This window comes from Monodelphis domestica, chromosome 3 (genome assembly GCF_027887165.1).
Source record: "Monodelphis domestica isolate mMonDom1 chromosome 3, mMonDom1.pri, whole genome shotgun sequence".
Taxonomy (NCBI): Eukaryota; Metazoa; Chordata; class Mammalia; order Didelphimorphia; family Didelphidae; genus Monodelphis; species Monodelphis domestica.
Genome location: NC_077229.1, coordinates 95,681,042 through 95,702,989, shown reverse-complemented (window position 1 = coordinate 95,702,989; position 21,948 = coordinate 95,681,042). Strand labels below are relative to the sequence as shown.

The window sequence follows — 21,948 nt, the reverse complement described above, 5'->3', positions numbered from 1 at the left end:
GAACCCATTGGCTTCTGAGGCAGTCCTTTCACCTTTGGGGCATTCTAACTGACGGGAATTTTTTCCTTCTATGGAGTCTAAATCAGTCTCTGTAACTTTTCTTCATTGTCCCTCTGGGGCCAAGCAGTGAAAAGTCTGATGATTCTTCCACATGACAGTATTGCAAGTACTTGAAGACAGCTACTATACTTCCTCTTGAGTCTTCTCTAGCTTAGTGTCAATGGCTCTTTCAACCCATCCTAGCATGAGCCTTTAGATCCCTTCCCATCCTGGCTGCCCTCTTCTGTATGAACTCTGGCTTGTCTCCTTGAGTATTAAAGGGGAGGTCCTCACTAGAAATCCAAAGCAACTTTGGAGACCAATATATTTGTTTTTGGAAGGTGGAGAGCACCTAAAAACAAGATCTTTCTCTTTGGGACATACAAAAAGGAGTCAAAGATGTGGTTATATTTCAGACCTTTGGGTCTTTCTCATTCCATCTCTATTTAAGAACAAAACTCTCCCAGGCCCTAAAAAAGAATCCCTAAAAGAGGCAGTAAACTGCTTTTTCAATCAAATGCTAAAACCCAAATAGCTTGAGGGCCCATGTGGGGAAAACCAAATAAAAACAGACTGGGTTGTCAGGAGCTGAAGTCAAGATCTCTACTTGGTCCTTGGTGCTTTTCCTAATTGGGCTTACTCACCCCAGGGACATCATGTCCCTCCCTATCTTTCTAGAGGACTTCCTGGAGAGCCTATCTAAGACCAGCTCAACTCACAAACAACAAATACAGGGTCTGAGAGATTCCAAATAAGATTTGCTAAGTCTGTGGTGACTGGTGGCTCCTTTCCTGCCTACAGCCTTATCCCTTACAAACAGTGCCTTCTAAAGCTATGCTTCAGGACCTTGGACAGGGCTGTCTCCACAGGAAGGCAGGTGGTGGCAGGGTCAGTATGAGACTCATGTAAAAAAAGACCTCTTTATTCTAGATACCTAATCTTTCCTAGGTTTTTGTTTCGCTTTTCTAGGAAGGAAAATGAAAGGAAAAAAAAATAGACACTTCCTGAGGGAGAGAGTCCCTCTTTCTTCAAGGTAGGATTGCCACTTCATAAGCAGGAGAAGTGAGGTACCTATCTAGGCCCTTTCTCCAGAGCCTCAGGGCTATTGCTTATTTGCCAGTTATCATAAGTTTCCCGAGAGCCACAATGACCTGTTTTTCAAAATGCCTTAAGACCAATTTTAGCCCTTTCCATTTGACATAAAACAAGTTCCCCTTATCTTGCAAGGCAGAATTGAACCCTGAGGTTAAATACTCCAGATAAATAAAGAACTAGCTTTTCAATGCACCAGTTTTGTGTGTGTTCAAGGGGCAGGAATACCAATGGAATGCTTGCCTTTCCCTGGGGATGGAGGTGAGGGTGGGGGGTAAGGCAGGATGTCTAGCTATTCACAGCCTTCTTGTGCATGGGCTGAAGGATCTTGTCCAGATAAAATCCACCTACCTTCCTCAGGCTTGCTCTAATGTAAATGAAGATAAAATCTTTTAAAGATAAGCCTTTCTTTTATTTTTCTTCATTAGTGCTCCCAAAATTCTTTATATGCTGTTGCTATTTCTCTCACTAGCTTTATCTCTATATGGGCAACTGAGGCATACATCATCAGAAAAATCTTTGTGTTAGTGGCTGGGTGAGCCAGGAATCCCAACGTTCAACCTAAATGTTCAATTCGAAGCCTCTTTCAGGCTTTTCTGTGATGCTCCCCAACTTTCACCTGTTTGAGGAGTGGGGGTGAGAGATTGAGTCTCAAACTCTATGACTCAAAGTAACAGGTAGGCAACCACAAACATAGAAAAAGAGAAAACATATAGAAATAAAAGGAGTGCATTAGGGTGAGAGAGAATGAGAGAAGGAAAAAGAGAGACAGAAAGAGAGACTTTACCGTGCAGTACTCCTGTTTCACGTGGCGGTGAGAGGGAGAGACAAGTAGAGGTGAGCGACCTCAAAAGAAAAAAAACACACAACACATGCCTAAACAACACCTTTCTCCTTGCTTTGACATGAGGGTTTCCTCTGGACTCCTGTTCTGTCTTTGGAAGTAAGAAGATGCCTTGTTTTTTTGTTTCAAAAGTAATTTTAGAAAGTTGCTTTGAGTGTTAATCATGTTGCTTTCTGGCCTCACAAACTCTAGGGAAGCAATTGTTTGGCTAAGCAAGAGTAGAACTACAGTCTGAGAAACCCCTTTACCCATTGCTTGGTTAAGATCTAATATCCCTACTCTAATAGGCACTACTCCACAGCTGACACAACTTCCTCATGCCTCAAAATACTTAGAGGGCCATGTGGCTCCAAAGGCAAGAGCACCACCTGGAGGGTCTGATTAAGAGCTTCTTGGCTCTTAGAAAGACACCTTTCCCACTGTTGTCCAGCCCAGTGTAGACATATAAAGCAGTCCTTCTCAGGCTGCTACTCCCAGTGGGATGGATTTTTCTAAGAGAAAAAGGACCATAGGATCATGGATTTGGAGCCAGAAGGGACCTCAGAGATTATCTAATCCAAATCTGTCATTTTACAGCTGAAAAAAAACTGAGATCTGGTGGATTAAATGACTCACTTGCCCAAGGTCATAGGTAGTAAGAGGCAGAGCCAGGAATCAGACTTGGGTCTTCTGAATCCAAATGTAGTGCTCTTTAAGGGAGAATTAATTACCTAGAGCATGGCAAAGATGACCCCAAATCAGATTAGGAAATAGAGTCAACTAATAAAGAGAGGGCTGGGAATAAGGGCCATCTGTTCATGGGAGCATTACTCCATGGCCTTAATAAATTAGTTGGAAAGCCTCGAGAATTTCTTCATGAAAACAGTTGTCCAAGGCAATAGGTAAGGATTGGGGAATACTAAAAACCTGTGGGATCCTTCTAATCTCATATCCTAGACCCATAAGGAGGACTTAAACTTGTCTGGAGATCAATTTGAAATACCTGCCTTAGTTTGCCTTCCCCCCAAATCCACCCTCAAAAAAAGGCAACAGCTTATATTCCTTTTCCATAAGTCAGAATTCTCTATACTGGTCACACACTGGTTCCTCTAACAGGCAGCTGGAGAAGGACCTTTGAAGAGGAAGCAGAAGCTGGAAGCTGCCCAGCACAGACTCTGAGGCTGGCCATGATTAGCATCATTGCCACTCTTGCTTCAGTCAGAGGAGATGGGAGGACAATCAGACTGCCCTGGGCCCTCCTCTTCACTGGCTAGAGCAACAGATCCAGATGGGCTCTTGGCAGCGGATGGGGACTGAGGCGTAATAAAACTCCAGCTGTTTAGAAATGTCCATTGTCTGGCCCTGATGAAACTGCCTTGAGTCTGCTACAGTGTGATAGGGTAAATCACAGTGAGTGTGACACAGTCAATGGAACACACAAGAGCAACATTTATACTCTAGGTGTTGGTGTTTGGAGAGGACAGAGAGAGAGGGGCAGTAATGGAAAAAAATCCTTCTGAAGTTGAACCCCAACCTAAGCTTTTGGTCCATTTATGGGTTTTGTTAGCTGGTTTGTCTAGCTATGTACTGCCTCAGTGTCCTGACTCTTTCCATTCCATTTTCTTTTTTTGCACAATTTTGGACAAACCATGAGACCCTTGGAATTGGTTTCAGCCTCCCAAAGGGATAATACTTGCTTTGGCTTTCTACCTGCCTGGGATGAGGAAGCTGAAGGTTCTTGGAGGAAGGAACATTGAAGCCATACTCTCCTAACAGCTTTTGGCTTACTGAGGTTTGCTTAGCATCTGTTGGGGATGGGGGAATGGTGGTCTGTATGTAGAAGAGTGCTTGGGACAGAAGAGTGTATTGAACCAGTGGTAGAAAGTTGGAAGGCAAAGAAGGAAAGGCACTTGAGTTTAGAGGCTCTGACTTTCCTCCAATTTTCCTATTGGCAGAAAAGTGCTCCAAGGAATATTTAAAAGGAAAGAGGAAAATCAGAGGCCCCTGTAAGGAAGGAGGAAATTTAGAGGCAGGATAGAAGATGGGGAAAAAAGCAACTAGTTAGAGAGTTTCCAGGGTCATTTCCCAGGAAAGCTCAGTTTCCTATTGGTTGTGATAAGAGAGTGTGGGATTTAGGGTCCTCATCCCTATCCACTCTGGGACTTAAGAGACAATGCCTGGCCCACTCACAACTCTAGCCTGAATTCAAACCTGAAGGCAGCATCCAAAGAGTTTGGCATTTCTATTAGAAATATGTTTCATATTCGTAGAGAAAGCAAAGACTTTCTTTTTCCTCCCACCTCAATTCCTTGGGTGCCCACAGAAAATAGGATCAATTTAGAGAACCATAGGAAATAGAGCCGGAGAGGATCATATAGATAATTTTGTCTATACTCATTTTATAGCTAAGGAAATTGAGACCTGGAAATGTGTGTATATGTGTGTGTTTAAACCCTTACCTTCTGTCTTAGTATCAGTTCCAAGACAGAAAATCAATAATGGCCTAGGCAGTTTGGGTTAAGTGACTTGCCTAGGATCACACAGATTTGAACCTAGGACCTCTTGCCTCCAGGCCTACTGCTCTATTTGTTGTGCCATCTAGCTGCCCTGTGACCCAGAAATATTAATGATTTGTCCAAAGTTACATAGGTGGTAACCTAGTCAGTCCTTAAACGTAGGTCCTCACAAGAATAAGAATACTAGAAGGAGCCTCCCAAATTCTTTCTGTCACTAAGTTTCTCCTTTCCTTTTTTTTGGTCAAAGATTAATTGAGGGGGAAGGAGAAAAGAGGGAGGGGAGCTTTAGAACATTTCAAAACAAAAGGCTCCCCAAAAAAAGGTTTTTGAGAAGTCTGTTTTGCATTACAGCTTTGAGGTATAGCTCAGTTTCCAAAAAAGCTGCGTTCCCAATAAACTGAGTACAAATTTATTTTTTGTAATTAATTTTGTTTTAAATATACTTAGGAGGCTTGATATTTAGAGGACTTATGGCAAATCCTTTTGTAAAATGAAGAATCATTCCCTTAATTGCTCTCTTTGTATAAACCCACAAGCTCATACATAGGGGTATTTAAAATAAAGTCTACCTGTACAAGATGAATAAGTGTGTAAAGTTGTCTCACATTTGTCTTCAACAACACAATTCCAGAATGCTAGCACCTAAGGAGACCTCAGAAGGCATCCAGCTCAAATCCTTTATGGCATAACTGGGGAAACAGAGGCCCAAGGGAGGGCACAGGAAGGGTTCAAAGTCACACAAGTAGTATGTATCAAAGCTAGGATTTGAAGCTGGGTCTGCTGCTTCTGTCTGCCCATGCTCTTACAGCCTGAGAATGACCAAGGTCTTCTGACTTCTAGGCCAGTGTTCATTACAAAGCAAAGAACTATATTTTGATAGAACTTGGACTAGATGTACCCTGTGGTCCCTTAAATTCCCATTTCTGGTATTCTAAGATTCTGTACTGAGAAAGAATGGGAGGCTAACCTCAATACCTTTACTAAGTCCCTTTCTGAGTTAGAAACTTGATAATGTGTGCTTAAGAGTTTGCTGCATCCATGAAAAAAATCTAAATAGGAATATCTGGGGGAAATAGAGTTCTTTTAATTTAAACCCCTAAATTTACTTATGTGTAAACCAAAATGCCAATAGCTTCCATGGCTCCCTAAAGGTCTGAGAGTGTCAATGCTCCTCATATCTTCCTGGAAGTTACTCTCCAGGATGGGCAGTAGTTCAAGGGAGGAGCGATGGAGCAGTACACTGTGTGCGCCACATTTAGTCCAGACATAGGGCCTCAGGATTTCTATCTAGAACAATCTCAGAGATCGTGTAGGCTGACCCTCTCAGAGAGGCTAGGTGATGGTTTCCTTTGGCATCTGTCCATTATATAGGTCAGAGATCTTTTGCCCACTGGGAAGGAGACAGGGAAACATTTTTCAGGAAAAGCTGATACCTAGGCTGAAGATTTTCAGTGTTGGTAAAGGTTGAGAGAAGAAATTCACGGTTAATTTGATGATGAAGTAAACACAAGACACCCAACTAACACCCCCAGCATGATCTTTCTTGTATGGACCATGATGGAGTCATGGAAAGTCCTGAGAGAACTGGGTAATAGACACAGAGCATGCAAAGGGTTTGGACAAAGTGCTTATGAATAATGGGTATGAATGGATGAATGGAGATGAATGTCTCTTCAAGGAGTGAGACCCTTACTAAACAGGAGGCAGCCCTTTCCCCTCCACATAGGAGCCACCACTTAGCTACAGCCTGACACATCAAAGGGGCACTTAGGCTTTTGCTCATGGTGAAGATGGAGCCATGGTCTGCACCATTTGTCCTGAAGTCCAAAAGACACTTAGAACATGCTTGTGTCCTTCCTTTGCTGCAAAAAGTAAACTTTTATTTGGGAATATCTAGGCCTTGGGACTTCCTCAGGGATTGCAGGTTGTGACAACCTCACTCCCCAGCTTGGATTCACTTTTCTAGCCCCCAGACTAATTTACAGAGGCTCTCTCTACGCCAACCCTCAGGAGGGTCAAAGTTCCCAAATCCAGAATGAGTACTCAGAGTGAGCTTCACATCAAAAGAAATTCTGGGATACAGAGACAGAGAGAAAGAGAAAGAGAAAGAGAGAGAGAGACAGAGACAGAAAGAAAGGAACAGGGAGAGACTGAGGAGGACAAAACTAAAAATACTGGGAGCCTGGATATTCAACTTTTTGGCTTTATTAAGGAATCTTCCTTTGAACTCTGAACAATAGGAATTCTGGCTATTGTTCACTCAAAAAGCAGATGCACACTAATGATTAGGATCTAGTCACATAAACAAACCTGTCTCTGATATAAAAATGGAGGGTGGCCCATAAGGCCCCTCCATAAGGTTCCAGGGAAAATAGGTCGCCTTGTCCAATTTTAGGAACTCTTAGCCTCCAAACCAGGTATTGTATTTTTTGTTTGAGTGATGACTCACCCTGCCAACCCCTCCAGAACTGCCAGAGAGGAATTAAAGGCAAGGTGGGCAGGAAAAGAGGAGGCTAAGGGCTACAGTAACCTCAGGGCAAATAACCTAAGAGGGGTCTGGCTTGGAGACCCTTACTTTGTGGGATTGCCCCTGAAGATATTGCTTATAAGCATCACAGAAACCAAGCTCCAAGAAGCCTGGCTTCCCTTCTCAGCTAGAAGCCACCAAAGCTGGCTCACCTCAGCCCAACTGTCTATGGCTTGGGCTGTCCTGTACTAGAATAGTTTCCACCACCTTGGAGGCTCAATGACTGCCCAGTACTCAGGCATTCAAGGGCCATTTTGGAGTACCAAAATGAAGCACTGCCCTTAGGAGGGAAACAGTGCTCTGGGAATGCAGGGAGAGGTCATGTGTACATGGGGAAGATGCACCATCCCTACTGCATAGGGAGACTCTGGGCCCCAGAATCCTCATGCATATTCTGCTCCTGATTGTCTCTTTGGGGGAACCCCAAAGTGACAGCTGCTCAGGGCTGAACCCAGAGAATGAGTGAGTGAAATGTTCCAGCAAGGCTAGCCTGAGACCAGCAGCAGAGCAATAGGCTTGGGTGATGAGGTAGGGTCCCATTGCTGTATGAGGGAGACAGACAGGTTCTTTTCCCTGCTGCCGTGGTGGATATCATGCAAAAAGCCGACTCAAATACTTCCTGGCTACAGGGTGCATCCTCCACCCCCCCATTCCACCTGGTCCCATCACTACAAGACCCTTCTTCCCCCGAGTCAGAAGACAGTAGACCCAGGCAGGGAGCAGGGAGGATAGGCAAGCAGGAGGCTTGCTGGGAAACTTACGTGAAGGCAAATGCCACCAGAGCCCCACTGACCACAATAAAATCCAAGATGTTCCAGAGGTCCCGAAAGTAGGCTCCTTGGTGGAGGACCAGTCCCAAGTCGATCATCTGTAGGGAGAGAACAAGGCAGTCAGTGTTCTGGAACCTTATATACTCACCTTGCTCATGGGGGGTAGGCAGGGCAACTGGTCCTCATTTGTGGTAGAACTTGTGTGTGCACATGTGTGTGTGTGTATCTGTGTGTGTATGTGTGCGTGCACTAACACAGGTGCTCAATTTTATATCTGCTTTTGGAGAAGAGCAAACAAACAGATGAAGGAAGAAAAGGCAGATGGAGTTGGCCTGATGACCCCTCCTTGGACAGAGAGATGCTGGAAGAGGTACCAGCTAAAACTCTCCTCTTTCTTGGCCAGAATGGGTGAGAAAGGAGAATGTTGCCTCGTGGATATCAGCCAGGGTACAATGGAGGAATGGCACTGATCCTGAAGAAAGGTGGGGCTGCTATGGTCCCCTGCTTGTCCTCTCCAAGTCCTGAAGAGGGGGAAGGCGAGGGCTGGGTGGCATCACCCAGGTCCCTGTGTTCTTGCTGAGGGAAACTGTAGCCACTGTCTTTGTATCCAGGGGTCCTGGACCCTTGTGTGAAGCAGCTCCTCCTCAGACTGTGCATCATGGATCTTCCATTGGTCTTTTCAGTTGACCTTTTGCCCCCCTCCAGTTTGGATGATCAGCCCCAGGTAGCTGCCTTCAAACTGGCAAACCAGGTCTTTTCTACACTGGCTCCTGCTCCATTAACAGGCAGACTCCCTTCCCAACACCCTCCCACTATTCCTTTTTGCTTTGGGGCAATGGGGGAAGGTTTAAGGTGCTTATTTCTCATCGAAATAATCCAAGATAAGGAAGGAGATGATAAGGAATGTCTACACCTTAGAACCCTTACTGCTATTTAAGGCACAGACCAGGTATTACTTCCTTCTATCATTGCCTCATTTTATTAAATGCTTACTTTGTGCCAGGTGCTGGGGATATATATATATACACACACACTAAACAACCAAACACAGGCCTTATTCTTCTCAAGGACCTCCCAGCCTAATGAAGGAGACACCATGCAAACCCTATGGACATACAAGATATATAAAAGAATAGACAGGACGCAGTCTCAGAGGGAAAACTCTAGGAGTTGGGGAGGAAGAGAGGGGCCAGGAGGAGACCTGTAGGAAGAGGGATTTGATCTGAGTCTGGAAGGAAGCCAGAGAAGCTTGGAACTGAAGAGGAAGATCAATTCTAGGCATAAGGGGCAGCCAGTGCAAAGCTACAGAGTAAGAGATGGAGTCCTGAATTGGAGGAACAGCAGAGGCCAATGTGGCTGGACTGGAGGTTATGAAGTGTATGGAGGGGAATAAAACAGAAGACTGAAAAAGGTAGGAAGGGGCCAGATTGTGAAAGGCTTTAAAAAACTAAACAGGATTTTTATATTTCATCCTGGAGGTTATAGGGAGTCCCTGGAGGCATCTAGATACCTTTCCTAATCTAGTCTTTCGTGCCTTCTCTCCCCTCATGAAAGGTATACTATTTACTTATCTATTTACTGTATCTTCCAGTAGGAATTTATATTCCTGAATGGAGGGGCAGGGCTGTCTTCCCTTCCCTTCCCTTTTCCCTCTTTTCTTTTCTCTTCTCTTTCCTTCCCTTCCCCTCTTGTCTTTGTATTCCAAGTGCCTAGCTCAGTTCCTTGAACATAGCGATTATAACAAAAACTATAGCTTACATTGCATCATGCAAAGTGCTTATAAAATACCAATCGCCAAAGACATGGTATCCAAGAAGCCATGCTACCTTCTTCTGCAGTGCTTAGGACACCATTCATCTGGGTTCTCTTTCTCTTGCAGTCCCAGTCATGGCTGCCAGAGTCTCTGGCCTGGGATCTTATTTCTTATTTCCCCAGCCCAGCCCCACTTTTCTTCCAGGATCCACAGCCCTGGCCTGAGCTCCTCATTCCCAGCTCTCAGAACTCACCTTGATCACCATCTCAAAGGTAAAGACGCCGGTAAAGACATAGTCAAAATACCGCAGCACCTGGAGAGAAAAGACAAATAGGTCGAGTGCTGTTCCTAAGCCCCAAGTCTAGGAGGGGCTGCCCCAGAAGACTGGGCTGCAAACAGGTAGTGATCTGGGGATTTGACTATCAGGTAGCTTGTCTGGAAAGCTCTCATGAAGGGCTGAAAGAACCCAAAGGAATCCAGTTATAAATAAGCTCCAAATGGTGGAGTCACATGTCCCAGATGTGCAGGTGCTGAACTAAACACTGAACTTGGCTTTGCTATTCATATGAAGGCAAGTCCGCCCCAAAGAGCAGATGCTTCTTGGGAGATTCTCTTTTCCCTAGTACTAAGCTATTTATATACAGATGCACGAGTATTCTCAAGTCAGGATGGTTGGTCAGTGACAGAGGTTAAACTTAGCTTAACTCTAAGCAGAGTGTAGAGAATACAGCAATGGACCTCTTGCAGTTTACTTACCTGTATGACCTTGGACAAGTCATTTAATCCCAACTGGGCCTCAATTTTCTCATTTGTTACATGAGGGGGTTGGACAATATTGCCTCCAAGGTCCCTTTAATTCTTCTTTTTTTTTTTTAAATTCTTACCTTCCGTGTTAAAATCAATAATGTATATCTGTTCCAAGGCAGAAGAGTAGTGAGGGCTAAGCAATAGGAGGTAAGAGACTTGTGTAGGGTCACACAGCTGGGAGGTGCTTGAGGCCAACTTTAAATCCAGGGTCTCCTGTCTCTAGGCCTGGTTTTCAATTCACTGACTGGCCTCAGTCCCTTTTAATTCTAAATCTATGAATTTCTGGATTCTTCTGAAATGACATTGACACTAATTGCTTCCCATATAGGAGCTCATTTCCTCCCTGGGTCCTTTGACTACACTCTCACTGGTGCTTGGATTTTACATAAGTCAATTTCTTTTAAAACGCTGTTATCCATACTATCCCTATTTGGTCCCTTCTCTTTTCTAACTCAGTTAAGACATTAGTTCAAAATGTTCTCCCCCAATGTCTGATTTTTGTTAAATTTCTTTTATTACACCTTTTTCTAATAAGCTTTTCTTTGCTTCACCTTTGTCATTCCTATTCTTTTCCAATCTATTCTGAATTTTATTTTCTGATTTGTGGGCCCCACCTTTATTTGTCCCTTTTTTATTCTCTGTGTCACTCAAGAGGGTAAGCAGCTTCTAAAGTATCAAGTTAGTAGAGTTAACATACTATCAAGGATCTAACCAATTTGTAGGTAATCACCTTTGGAGATCTTGTTCTACCTTTCATCCTTTTCCCTAAAAACAAAAACATTAAAAAATTCCTTCTACGTGTAATTAAAAAATAATAAAAGGAATGAGTTGGTAATAAATAAATAAAATAAAATGAGGCAGCTACACTCAAACAAACAAACAAAAAAACAATTATTACTTCACGAAGAAAGCCATGTTGGCAGAAGAATTATGACATGGTAGAAATAACCTTGGGCCCAGTCTCATGCATGCCTTTAACGATCCATCTCCTCAAAGACCATATCATCTCTGTCTCTGTGTCATTTCTCATCACCCTTCCTCTCATTCTGGGTATCAGCTGTCCCTAGGAACTCACAAATCCTTTCTCCTGGGGTAAGGTGCTCCTCATCAAGGCACAACATTATCTCAGAGAAGGTGGCCTCCTAATGCATAAACTCCTCCCCAAATCAAATCCATCGTTGATTCCAAGGTAGAAGAGCAAAAGGGGTTAGGCAACGGGGGTTAAGTGACTTGTCCAGTGTCACACAGTTATAAAGTGTCCGAGGTCATATTTGAATCCAGGACTTTCCACTTCTAGGCCTGGCTCTGTATCCACTGGGCCACCTAGCTGCCCCTCTACTACCATCTTTCTTTGCAAGTACACAACTTCTCCCCTATAGGAGTATGCTTCAGAGAAGACCCTACCCTCTACTGAGGTAAGACAAACCTCATTCCAGTTTCCTTCAACTCTTTTTCTCTGCTCTACCCCACTCTCAGGCTTCTACAGCTCCCCTCCTCATGTGTATGGATGTGTATATATAATCATATAATAGCATTTATATAGTGCTTTAAGATTTACATAGTTTGCAAATATTATCTTATTTTATCCTTATAATAACCATGGGAGGTAGGTGCTATTATTATCTCTCTTTGACAGATGGGAGGAATCTGAGGCAGCCAGAGGTTAAGTGATTTGCCCAGGGTCACAGAGCTAGGAAGTGTCCAAGGCTGGATTTCTTCCTGGCTCCAGGTCCAATTGTTGTTTACATTGTGCCATCTAGATACCTCTATCCTATCTATCCTCCACCTTTACCTCTTCCCACTTATGCAACTTCCCACTCTACAACTCCACCCTACAGAAGATGATCTCTCACTTTGGTGCCAACCTATCTAATCACCTCCTGTTTAGGCTGCCACAGAGAGCAGGAAGAATGGCTCTCATTGGATATCAGGAAAGAGATATGATAAGAGAGGGATCTAAAGTGAAGAGAGCAGTAAAGCCTAGCTGGGGGCAGAGAGCACAGCAAACTTGGCCCAGCATGAGCGCCGATTGGCTCCCTGGGCACCAAGTACCCTTCTCTATATCCAGTCCCCTAGAATAGTCTGCTTGTCGAACAGAATAGGACTTCTGAAGGCAGGATGATAGATTCAATGTCCTGGCTCACAGCCAGTTTGACTTCTGAATTTCTTTGCCACCATCTGTCTGGAACTCCTGGAGGTACTAAGGGAGGCAGGAATGGTTTGCTGATGAAATAAGACCATGTGGTCTTTGAGAACAAGGCATGCTATCCCCTTTCCATCCTGATCTAAACCTGTGAAAGGTTTAATAAAAGTTTATGATTCAGTTCAGTCAACAAATCACTAATCTATTGGGTGCTCATTTCTATGGGGGATACATAGATTTTTTTTGAAAAAAAGTCTGGTCCTGGCCCTCAATAAGTTCACAGTACATGGAAGACAGTGTGGGAGAGACTAGGAATAGATCAACACCTCACACCCTACACCAAGATAAATTCAAAATGGGTGAGTGACTTAAACATAAAGAAGGAAACCATAAGTAAATTGGGTAAACACAGAATAGTATACATGTCAGACCTTTGGGAGGGGAAAGGCTTTAAAACCAAGCAAGATATAGAAAGAATCACAAAATGTAAAATAAATAATTTTGACTACATCAAACTAAAAAGCTTTTGTACAAACAAAACCAATATAACTAAAATCAGAAGGGAAACAACAAATTGGGAAAAAATCTTCATAGAAACCTCTGACAAAGGTTTAATTACTCATATTTATAATGAGCTAAATCAATTGTACAAAAAATCAAGCCATTCTCCAATTGATAAATGGGCAAGGGAAATGGATAGGCAGTTCTCAGATAAAGAAATCAAAACTATTAACAAGCACATGAAGAAATGTTCTACATCTCTTATAATCAGAGAGATGCAAATCAAAACAACTCTGAGGTATCACCTCACACCTAGCAGATTGGCTAACATAACAGCAAAGGAAAGTAATGAATGCTGGAGGGGATGTGGCAAAGTAGGGACATTAATTCATTGCTGGTGGAGTTGTGAACTGATCCAACCATTCTGGAGGGCAATTTGGAATTATGCCCAAAGGGCGACAAAAGAATATCTACCCTTTGACCCAGCCATAGCACTGCTGGGTCTGTACCCCAAAGAGATAATGGACACAAAGACTTGTACAAAAATATTCATAGCTGCGCTCTTTGTGGTGGCCCAAAACTGGAAAACGAGGGGATGCCCATCAATTGGGGAATGGCTGAACAAACTGTGGTATATGTTGGTGATGGAATACTATTGTGCTCAAAGGAATAATAAAGTGGAGAAGTTCCATGGAGACTGGAACAACCTCCAGGAAGTGATGCAGAGCGAGAGGAGCAGAACCAGGAGAACATTGTACACAGAGACTAATACACTGTGGTATAATCGAACGTAATGGACTTCTCCATTAGGGGCGGTGTAATGTCCCTGAACAACTTTCAGGGGTCCAGGAGAAAAAAAACACCATTCATAAGCAAAGGATAAACTGTGGGAGTGGAAACACCGAGAAAAAGCAACTGCCTGAATACAGAGGTTGAGGGGACATGACAGAGGATAGACTTTAAATGAACACTCTAATGCAAATACTATCAACAAAGCAATGGGTTCAAATCAAGAAAACATCTAATGCCCAGTGGACTTACGCGTCGGCTATGGGGGGTGGGGGGGAGGAAAAGAAAATGATCTATGTCTTTAACGAATAATGCTTGGAAATGATCAAATAAAATATAGTTAAAAAAAATAAAAAAAAAAGAAATAGGGTTTAATCTCTAAAAAAAAAAAAATAAGTTCACAGTACAGTTTAAGAGAGAAGAGTGATCTATACATCCCACACAATGAGAGCCCAAGTGTGTGACAGTGAATACAGGTGACATGGAGCTTCAGAACAAGGGGAAGATCAGCAGCTGGGAAGGAAATGGGACTCATAGAACAAGCTAGACTCAAATAAATGGAGGAGGGAAGGATGGGTAATGAGCATGAGCAAAGATCCAGAGGTGTAAATGAATATGTGAGTGGTGGAGAAAAAGGGGAAGGCACTAGCAAGTTCTTGGAATGTGGGGACAAACTTAAACATTTTTTATCCCCTTCATAGTCCTAGCAATAGTACCCTGATCCTAGGAGGATCTTCAGTAATTGTCATATAAGTGAATGAATGAATGGAGTGGAAAATGAGGTGAGAGCAGATTATAGAAAATTTTGAAGGTCTGATAGAAGAGTCTGGATGGAAGTGACCAGCAACAAGAGGCTTCAGAGAGGAGAAAGTCATTCATTCATTTGTTTATTCCTCCATTCATTCTCCAAGCATTTATTAGGTTATTATAATTATTACTTATATTTATTAAGTTATTAAGTGTCAGGCACTATGCTAGGTGCTGAGAATATAAATTTAAAAATGAAATAGTCTCTGTCCTGAAGAAGCTTACATTACATTGGGGGAAAAGGCTTACAACATGAACACATAAATAAATCCAAAATATTGTATCTGGGTGTCTGAAAGGATAATAATAACCAGTACTTGTACAGTGTTTTAAAGTTTGTGAAGTGCTTTACTTCTGTCATTCCACTATATCCTCCAAACAGTCCTGTGAGGTAAGTGCAGTTATTATTTCCATTTTTAACAGATGAGGAAACTGAGTTTGACAGAGGTCAAGTGACTTGCCTCAGGCCACACAGCTAGTAAAGGGTCTGAACTTAAGTCTTCCTGACATCAATGCCATCATTCTCTCTCTCCTTAGCTGCCTCTAAGATGGTGCCCTCCACAGAAATAGGGTCAATAGAGAGAGGAAAGGGTTTCTGAGCAAGGAAAATTTAAGATTCCGATGAGACATGCAGTTGGAAATATTGGTGATTCTAGAATGGAGGTTAAGACTAGACAGAGATCATAGCTGAATGGCTGTGTGCACAGGTATATTCTGAAGGGGTATTCTCATTGGCTCTTCCTTTCTTTTCTTAAAAACTCTTACTTTCTGTCTTATTAACAACTCTAAGACAGAAGGACAAAGGCTAGGCAAACAGGGTTAAGTGATCTGCCCAACTAGGAAATGTCTGAGGTAAGATTGAATCCAGGTCTTCCCAACTCTAGTCCTATTGTGCCACCTAGCTGCCCCTCCATCCCCTTTCTTTTAAAGATGAGCCAATGACAATGCTCAACTGGGGCGTGCCATAATGGTCTGAAAGTCATCCATATTGAGACAGTTGAAACCAAGGTAATTCCTAGGAACACCAAGAGATAGGGTCTGCAGAAAGATGAGAAGACTCAGGGTAGAGACTTGAGGAACATAAATAATTAAGAGTGGAGATCTGGATGAAGATATGGCAAAGAAAAAAGAGGAAGGTTGGAGAGGTAGGAGGGGAACCAGAAGCAAGCACTCTCATAAAAACTCAGGAAGAAAAGAGTGGCCTGGAGGAGGTAGTCTCCAGCTCTCAGTATTGCAAAGTGAGCAAGAAGGAAGAGGTCGGTGGTTTTGGCACACAAGAGAGCATTTGTCATTTTGGATTTAGCAATTTTAGTTGAGAGATGAAATCAGAAGGCAGACTGCAAGGGGTCAAGAAGAGATAAAACAATGAAAACTTGCATTTGTTTAGCAGATGGTTAGTGTACCAGAAATGTTATTAGTGGAATGGAGAGGAGAAGAGTCCAGAGGGTTTTATGGGCTTTGGGTAGTTTTTCCAAAGCAGTACAGATCCAGGTTTTTGTATGATACTCCTTGTCTATTCTTTAGGTTGTTGTTTCTTAGATGGGGGCAGGCAATTAGTGGGCAGGTGATCTGGGGAATGCTTTGGGATCAGAAGGGCCCAATCCTACCCTTGTCAAAAACTAGATATGATCTCTCCTTGCCTCCTGGATGGGAGCAACCATTTCAGCAGAAGATATATTGTTCAGCTGTTTTGGTCACATCTGACTCTTGTTGACCCCATTTGGGATTTTCTTGGCAAAGATACTGGAATGGTTTGCCATTTCCTTCTCTAGTTCATTTTATATATGGGGAAACTGAGCTAAACAGGGTTAAGTGACTTGCCCAGGGTCACACAGCTAGGAAATATCTGAGGCTGGATTTAAACTTGTTCTTCCTGATTCCAGGCCAGTGTTCTATCCACTGCATCATCTAGCTGTGAATTCCTCTCAATTCATACCTCTCAATTCATTAAGGATTAGAAGGGGCCTATAGGTGGAAAGCCCACCCAGTTCTCCTATAGTACCCTTGATGGACAGAGTGAGTCACTTGGAGTCTGCCTGAATATTTCTAATTCCAGAGAGTTCACTGTCTTACAAGCTAACACATTCTATTATTGGTCAGTGCTGATGATCAGGAATTTTTTCCCTAATCTGAGACAAATCCCTCCTCCAGTAATTCTTCCCCAGCCCTCTCTACTCTCACTCCAATGATCTTAGATCAACCAGAACAAATATAATTCCTTCCCAACCCTTCCCATATTTGAAGACCATTATGATGTGCTCTCCAAATCTTCTCTTCTTTGGCCAATACATCTCCAGTTCATAGAACTATGGACCTTCAGAAATGGGAAGGGATGCTAGGTCATCTCTTCCAACTCTCTCATTTTACAGATAAGGTCAAAAGAGAGCAAATGTCTTGCCCAAGGTCATATGGCAAGTGAATATTGGAATCATTATTGGAAGCCAGGTCTTGAGACTCCAGATTCAGTGTTTTTTACCTTGGCCCACATTGCCATCTGAACCATTCCTTTAGCTCTTTCCCACCCCATCCTGGTCCTCTCTGAGGTCCGAGACAAGTTTCTATTGTTGGGACCTGGCCCTCCTCAGCTCCAGCCTCCAGAGGCTGGTTGTGGAAATGAGGAGCTAGAAAAAAATGGAAGATGCACCAGTTTGAGCTGTACGAGCCATTTTAGCACAGCCCTGATTTCTGGTTCCTTTAGGGAGTTGTGTTCTAATTATTTCTGTCAATCTCCCCCATGAGGTCCCAGCAGGCTCCAACCAGCCCTGGAGTAGAAGAAAGAAAATGCAAGGTAAGCTGCAGAGGGTGATTGTGCCAGCCTCTGATTTATGGGACTTGCCATGGCCTCGCTCCTAACCTACTTAAGAACTGCCTGTTTTCATAAAAGAAAAAGGAAACCTACCTTTGTCTCTGGGAGGGGAAAGCATTAGAGTAATAGGGGCAGGAGCTATTACCAGACTGACCTTTGGTGAGGCCCCAGTCCTCGGCCCCAAAGCAGCTTTCTTTTCCCAAAAATTTGAGCCATTTTTAGCCCCTGTTTCTGGGTTAAATAGTCATCTCCCCAGAGGCCATAAGTTATAAACGTAAAGTCTGCAAGAATCAAAACTTGGCTGCTTGTGGGTACAAGTCCTAAAGAGAACTAACTTTCAGGAGCCTCTTGTCCATGGGTCCATGGCAGTATGCACTGCACCTGTGTGGCGATGGGAAAATCCACACAAACGGACTCAGCTTCTCTCGGTCAGCAGTCAGCCCCACCTCTGTTTACCGAGATCATGGAGCAAACTTAGGCAAGGCCACTGCATAGCAAAGCTCTGTGGGACGATTTCTCCAAGGACATCAGAAGCTTTTTGGAAACAAGGGTTGGAGGGGCCAAAAGATCCAACCGATTCAAATCCTGCCTGATGACTGACCTCCACAACATCCTCCTACAAGTGGTCACCAAGACTCTACATGCATACCCCCCAAGGACAGGGATCTCACTCCCCCTTCATAAAGTATATTCCATTTTTAACCCTCACCTTCTGTCTTAGAATCACTACTGTGCATTGATTCCAAGGCAGAAGAGCTGTAAGGACTCTTTAAGGGAGTTAAGTGACTTGCCCAGGGTCACAGAGCTAGGAAGTATCTGAGGCCTGACTTTCAAACCACTGAGCCACCCAGCTGCCTATGCTCAGATCCCATTTCATTCTTAATCTATAGGAGCTATGATCTACCCATCCCCTTTGTATTCTAACTCAAATTAGTTCTCCAAAGCCATACTCCAAAGCTTAAGACCCTCACAGACAAATCCCAATTGGGTAGCTCTGCAGTATTTTTAGTGATTGCTATTCAGGTAAGGCAGATGTACACCCCAGCAGGAACTCAAAGATGCCCTGCAAGACCATTAACCACAGGCCTGGTGCTTTGTTGTTCCCATTATGTGAGAAATGCCAGCTGGGTATGCAGGCCTGCACTGCACTCTGGGGGTCTTGGAGCTGGGTTTTCCAGAGGCAGAGGATTGGGTGTAGAGCCTTAGGGGGCCCTACGAGATAATTAGTTTTCTGCCAGGACTTGGACATTCTGAACTAAATTGATGTTCCAAAGAGACCAACACAAATTTGGAAAACTACCACACTGAAGAAGAGTAGAAGGCAGTGGAGGACCGAGTGAGAGGGGGGCCACAGGGAGCTGCTCACATTGTTCCTGGGGGCATTGGGCTGCACGGGGTCTTCAGCTGCCAGGGCAATACTGCTCATGGCAATCACCATCAGGATGCACATCTCAAAGTATCGAAGGTTCAGGATGTAGTGGCACAGCCTGCGTAAGCTGGGAGGGAAGGAGACAGGATAGGGATTGGTCAGGAGCCAGGGAGGCACAAACTTTTTGACCTCAAAGCCCACCTCAGAACCCAAAGTGCTAAGAACCAGAGATATTCAGTCATCCCAGACCCACAGGGTAATTCTCCTTCTGTGGGCTCTCAGTTCCCCATGCCCCCAAAGCACTTCAAATAAAATCAAACGAGTGTAGCTCAGTGTCCCTAGAACTATCCCTGCCCCAGAGGCAGAAGGCTCAGACCAAATGGGTAGAAGGAGAGTCCAGGCTGAGGAAGGAGGCCAAACCATCTTTTTGAAACCATAACTCTTGGTCCCCCTCATAGCAGCTTTGGGAAGCATAGCTCTACTTTCCATAATCCTCTGATCTCTCCTCCCCCTTCCCTCTCCCTTAGCCCTGGGGACATCTGACTCTCAGTTTAAGAAATATTGTTCTACCTTGATCTGCTAAGGCAACTTCTCTCCCCAAATTCACAACTCTATTGAAAAATCACCTCTCCTAGGAAGAATGTCCTGCCTGAAAAGCTCAGAGGATGAGTGATGGTCTACCAGGAGATCATGTTAGAGCTCAAAAGGGAGTGATTTATTGACTAATGAGTCCAACTCCTTAATTTTTTAGGTAGGAAAAAATGCCAAAGCCCCAAACAGTTCAGAGACTTTCTTAAGATTAGGACTGGGGTCTGAATATGGGTTTTCTGCCTCCAAACCTCATGTTCTTTCCATTAAATCAGCAGCATCCCCTGCACCCCATCACTCTCCCAGAATTAAAACTCATCCCTGACTATCATTAGATGGTAATCTATAACCATCTTGTCCTTGGCACATTGTCAAATTGACCTCACCCACAAAGAGCTAGCCAACTGCCCTGGTCATCCAGAGCCCAACACAGGAGAAGCCCTGGTCCTGCCCCATCAAAGTCCTTTACTTTGGGCCATACTCACGGGTTAGTGGTGGATAGAATGAACATGGAACTGTAGGGGGGCATCGGCTTGGGACCATCTTCTCCGGAGTCATCCTCTTCTTTCTTCTCTTCCTCCTTTTTTGGCAGTGGGTCTGGGTTGGCGTTTTTATTGACTATTGAGACAGATCAACAAAAAGCCTCATGCACTATTTACTTCCCAGGGTCTCTAGTCTCGGCTCATCTGGAGACAGGACATTTGGATTGTCTCACTTGCTAGCAGGTAGCAAGAGTAGCTGTTCGCTGCTATAAGGGATATTCAGAGCAGTGTCTGGCAGCAGCCAGCTCTGTGGGCTACCAGCTGTCAAGGATGATCTTAGGTTTTACTGCTAGAGGGACTATTAGAGGTGGTCTAGGCCAGCTTCACTTTATAGCTAGGGTAAGTGAAGGCCAGAGAGATCAAGTCATTTTCCCATTTTTACAGAGCTGAGATTTAAACCTGGGTCTTCCAGTTCTAAATTCGGTGTTCCTTCCCTACTGAGCCACCCTGCTTCGTATGGATAATGCAATCTGAAAAGTCATCACCCTGAAGCACAGATTCTGCATCTGCTGGGATGGGAAGTTTGTTCTGGGAATGGATAACCTCTGTGGTGTTAATTTCCAAATCTAAGGAAGATGGTGTTTGATTACTGTCTGATGCCAAGTAGTTTAACTCCAAATAGTTTACTTTGTCCAAGCTGAAATTAAAACCTTATTTCATTTGGATTTTTTTGGAGAGAGCTTAAAAATGTAAATCCCTAAAAATGCCCCACTCCTCACATCACTGGGTTTTACCCTTTCCTCATGAAAAATGGGCAATGGGGCAGGGACAGGAGCAAGTATAAAAATGGGGGTAGTTATTGGGGAGGGAATGCATAGCAGTCAGAACAGAATCAGATGAGTTCTGCTGCCCAGCCCTTCCCAGCAGGCTCTCAGTGTGTTACAGTTCTGGACTTCTTGGGAGAGGGGAGGAGGAGAGAGCCTTACCTTGGACAACGGTGTTGTTGACAGGTTGGGGAAAGGCGGGGGGGATGTCCACCGCCGTGTGCTCAGGCTTCTTGGCAGTCTTGGCTGGGTTGTTCTGGGTGCTGGGGTTGGTGACTATAAGGCTGTTCTCTGGGTTTTTGGGGGGCCCAGGGTTGGATGGGTTCCCAGCTGGCTGATTGGGTGGAGGCCGCATGGGTGGGGAGTTGGTATGGTTACCCATTTGGGCTGGGCTCTGGGGTTGGAGAGCATGGATGGCATTGTGAGGGTTGGTGGATTCTGTGGTGGCCAGCTTATTGTTCTTAATATTATCGATGTCTTCTGCCAGTGGAGGTTCCTGACGTCCCATATCCTGCTGGATTGGCCGAGTGGTAGACAGGTTTGGGCCAGACATGGGAACCCCAGAACCTTGATTCTCTCTGCGGCAGGCAGTCCAAAAGGGGGAAAAACAAAGAAACAATGAATCCAAGTTAGGAAATACAACCAAAATCTTAGAATGATGGCCCAAAAGTCAAGCTTCAAATATGCAGTTGTCACCACTTGAAAGAAAAAAATTAGTTGAACTCAATAGCCTAGACTCAAAAATCTTTCAAAAGTAGTAGGATCTTCAACAGCCTTCTCAAGGGGACCAACTAAAGAACCAAGAATCTCTGAGGTCATCTCATCCAATTCCTCTCTGAATGAGAATGACCAATAAGGGACTATCCACGCTTTGCTTGGTGACTTCTTCCATGAAGAAGAGTCTACTACCAGACAAGAGAGTTCATTCCACTTTTGGACAACTGATCATTAAGAAGTAATCCTTTACATTTTGTCTCAACAACTGCTCCTTGCTTCCAGTTCTGCCTTCTGGGGGCAAGCAGAACAAGTGTAAAACTTTTCTCTGACAGTCCTGGAAATGTTTGTTGATAGTTCTCTGGCCTGCCTTCCCTACACTAAACACCTTCAGTTCTTTTATCTCATCTGAGTTGTATGAGATCCTGAATTTGGATTTTATTTGGTGAGTGTGGTTTCCAGTTCCCTCACATCCTTGGATAGAATCCAGATGATCAAAAGTCCTTCCTAATATATGGTCTTCCAAGTTGAACACAATACCACCTGACCAAAGCATGATGTCCTGGGGGTGGTGGTGGTGATATTTGCCCATAAGAAG

The 21,948-nt window shown here is 43.9% G+C and overlaps 1 protein-coding gene across 28 annotated transcripts in view; it reads right to left on the bottom strand.

The window, feature by feature from the left end:
* Positions 1 to 21,948, bottom strand: part of CACNA1A (calcium voltage-gated channel subunit alpha1 A) — a 401,231-nt gene that overhangs the window by 64,988 nt on the left and 314,295 nt on the right. For all 28 annotated transcript variants that reach the window (XM_056822623.1, XM_056822650.1, XM_056822649.1 and 25 more), the window contains 5 exons: positions 20,799 to 21,214; positions 19,816 to 19,948; positions 18,740 to 18,869; positions 9,774 to 9,833; positions 7,759 to 7,865 (listed from right to left, as the gene is read on the bottom strand). In XM_056822623.1, coding sequence (XP_056678601.1) covers positions 7,759 to 7,865; positions 9,774 to 9,833; positions 18,740 to 18,869; positions 19,816 to 19,948; positions 20,799 to 21,214 — 846 coding nt within the window. The remainder of the gene's footprint in view (positions 1 to 7,758; positions 7,866 to 9,773; positions 9,834 to 18,739; positions 18,870 to 19,815; positions 19,949 to 20,798; positions 21,215 to 21,948) is intronic.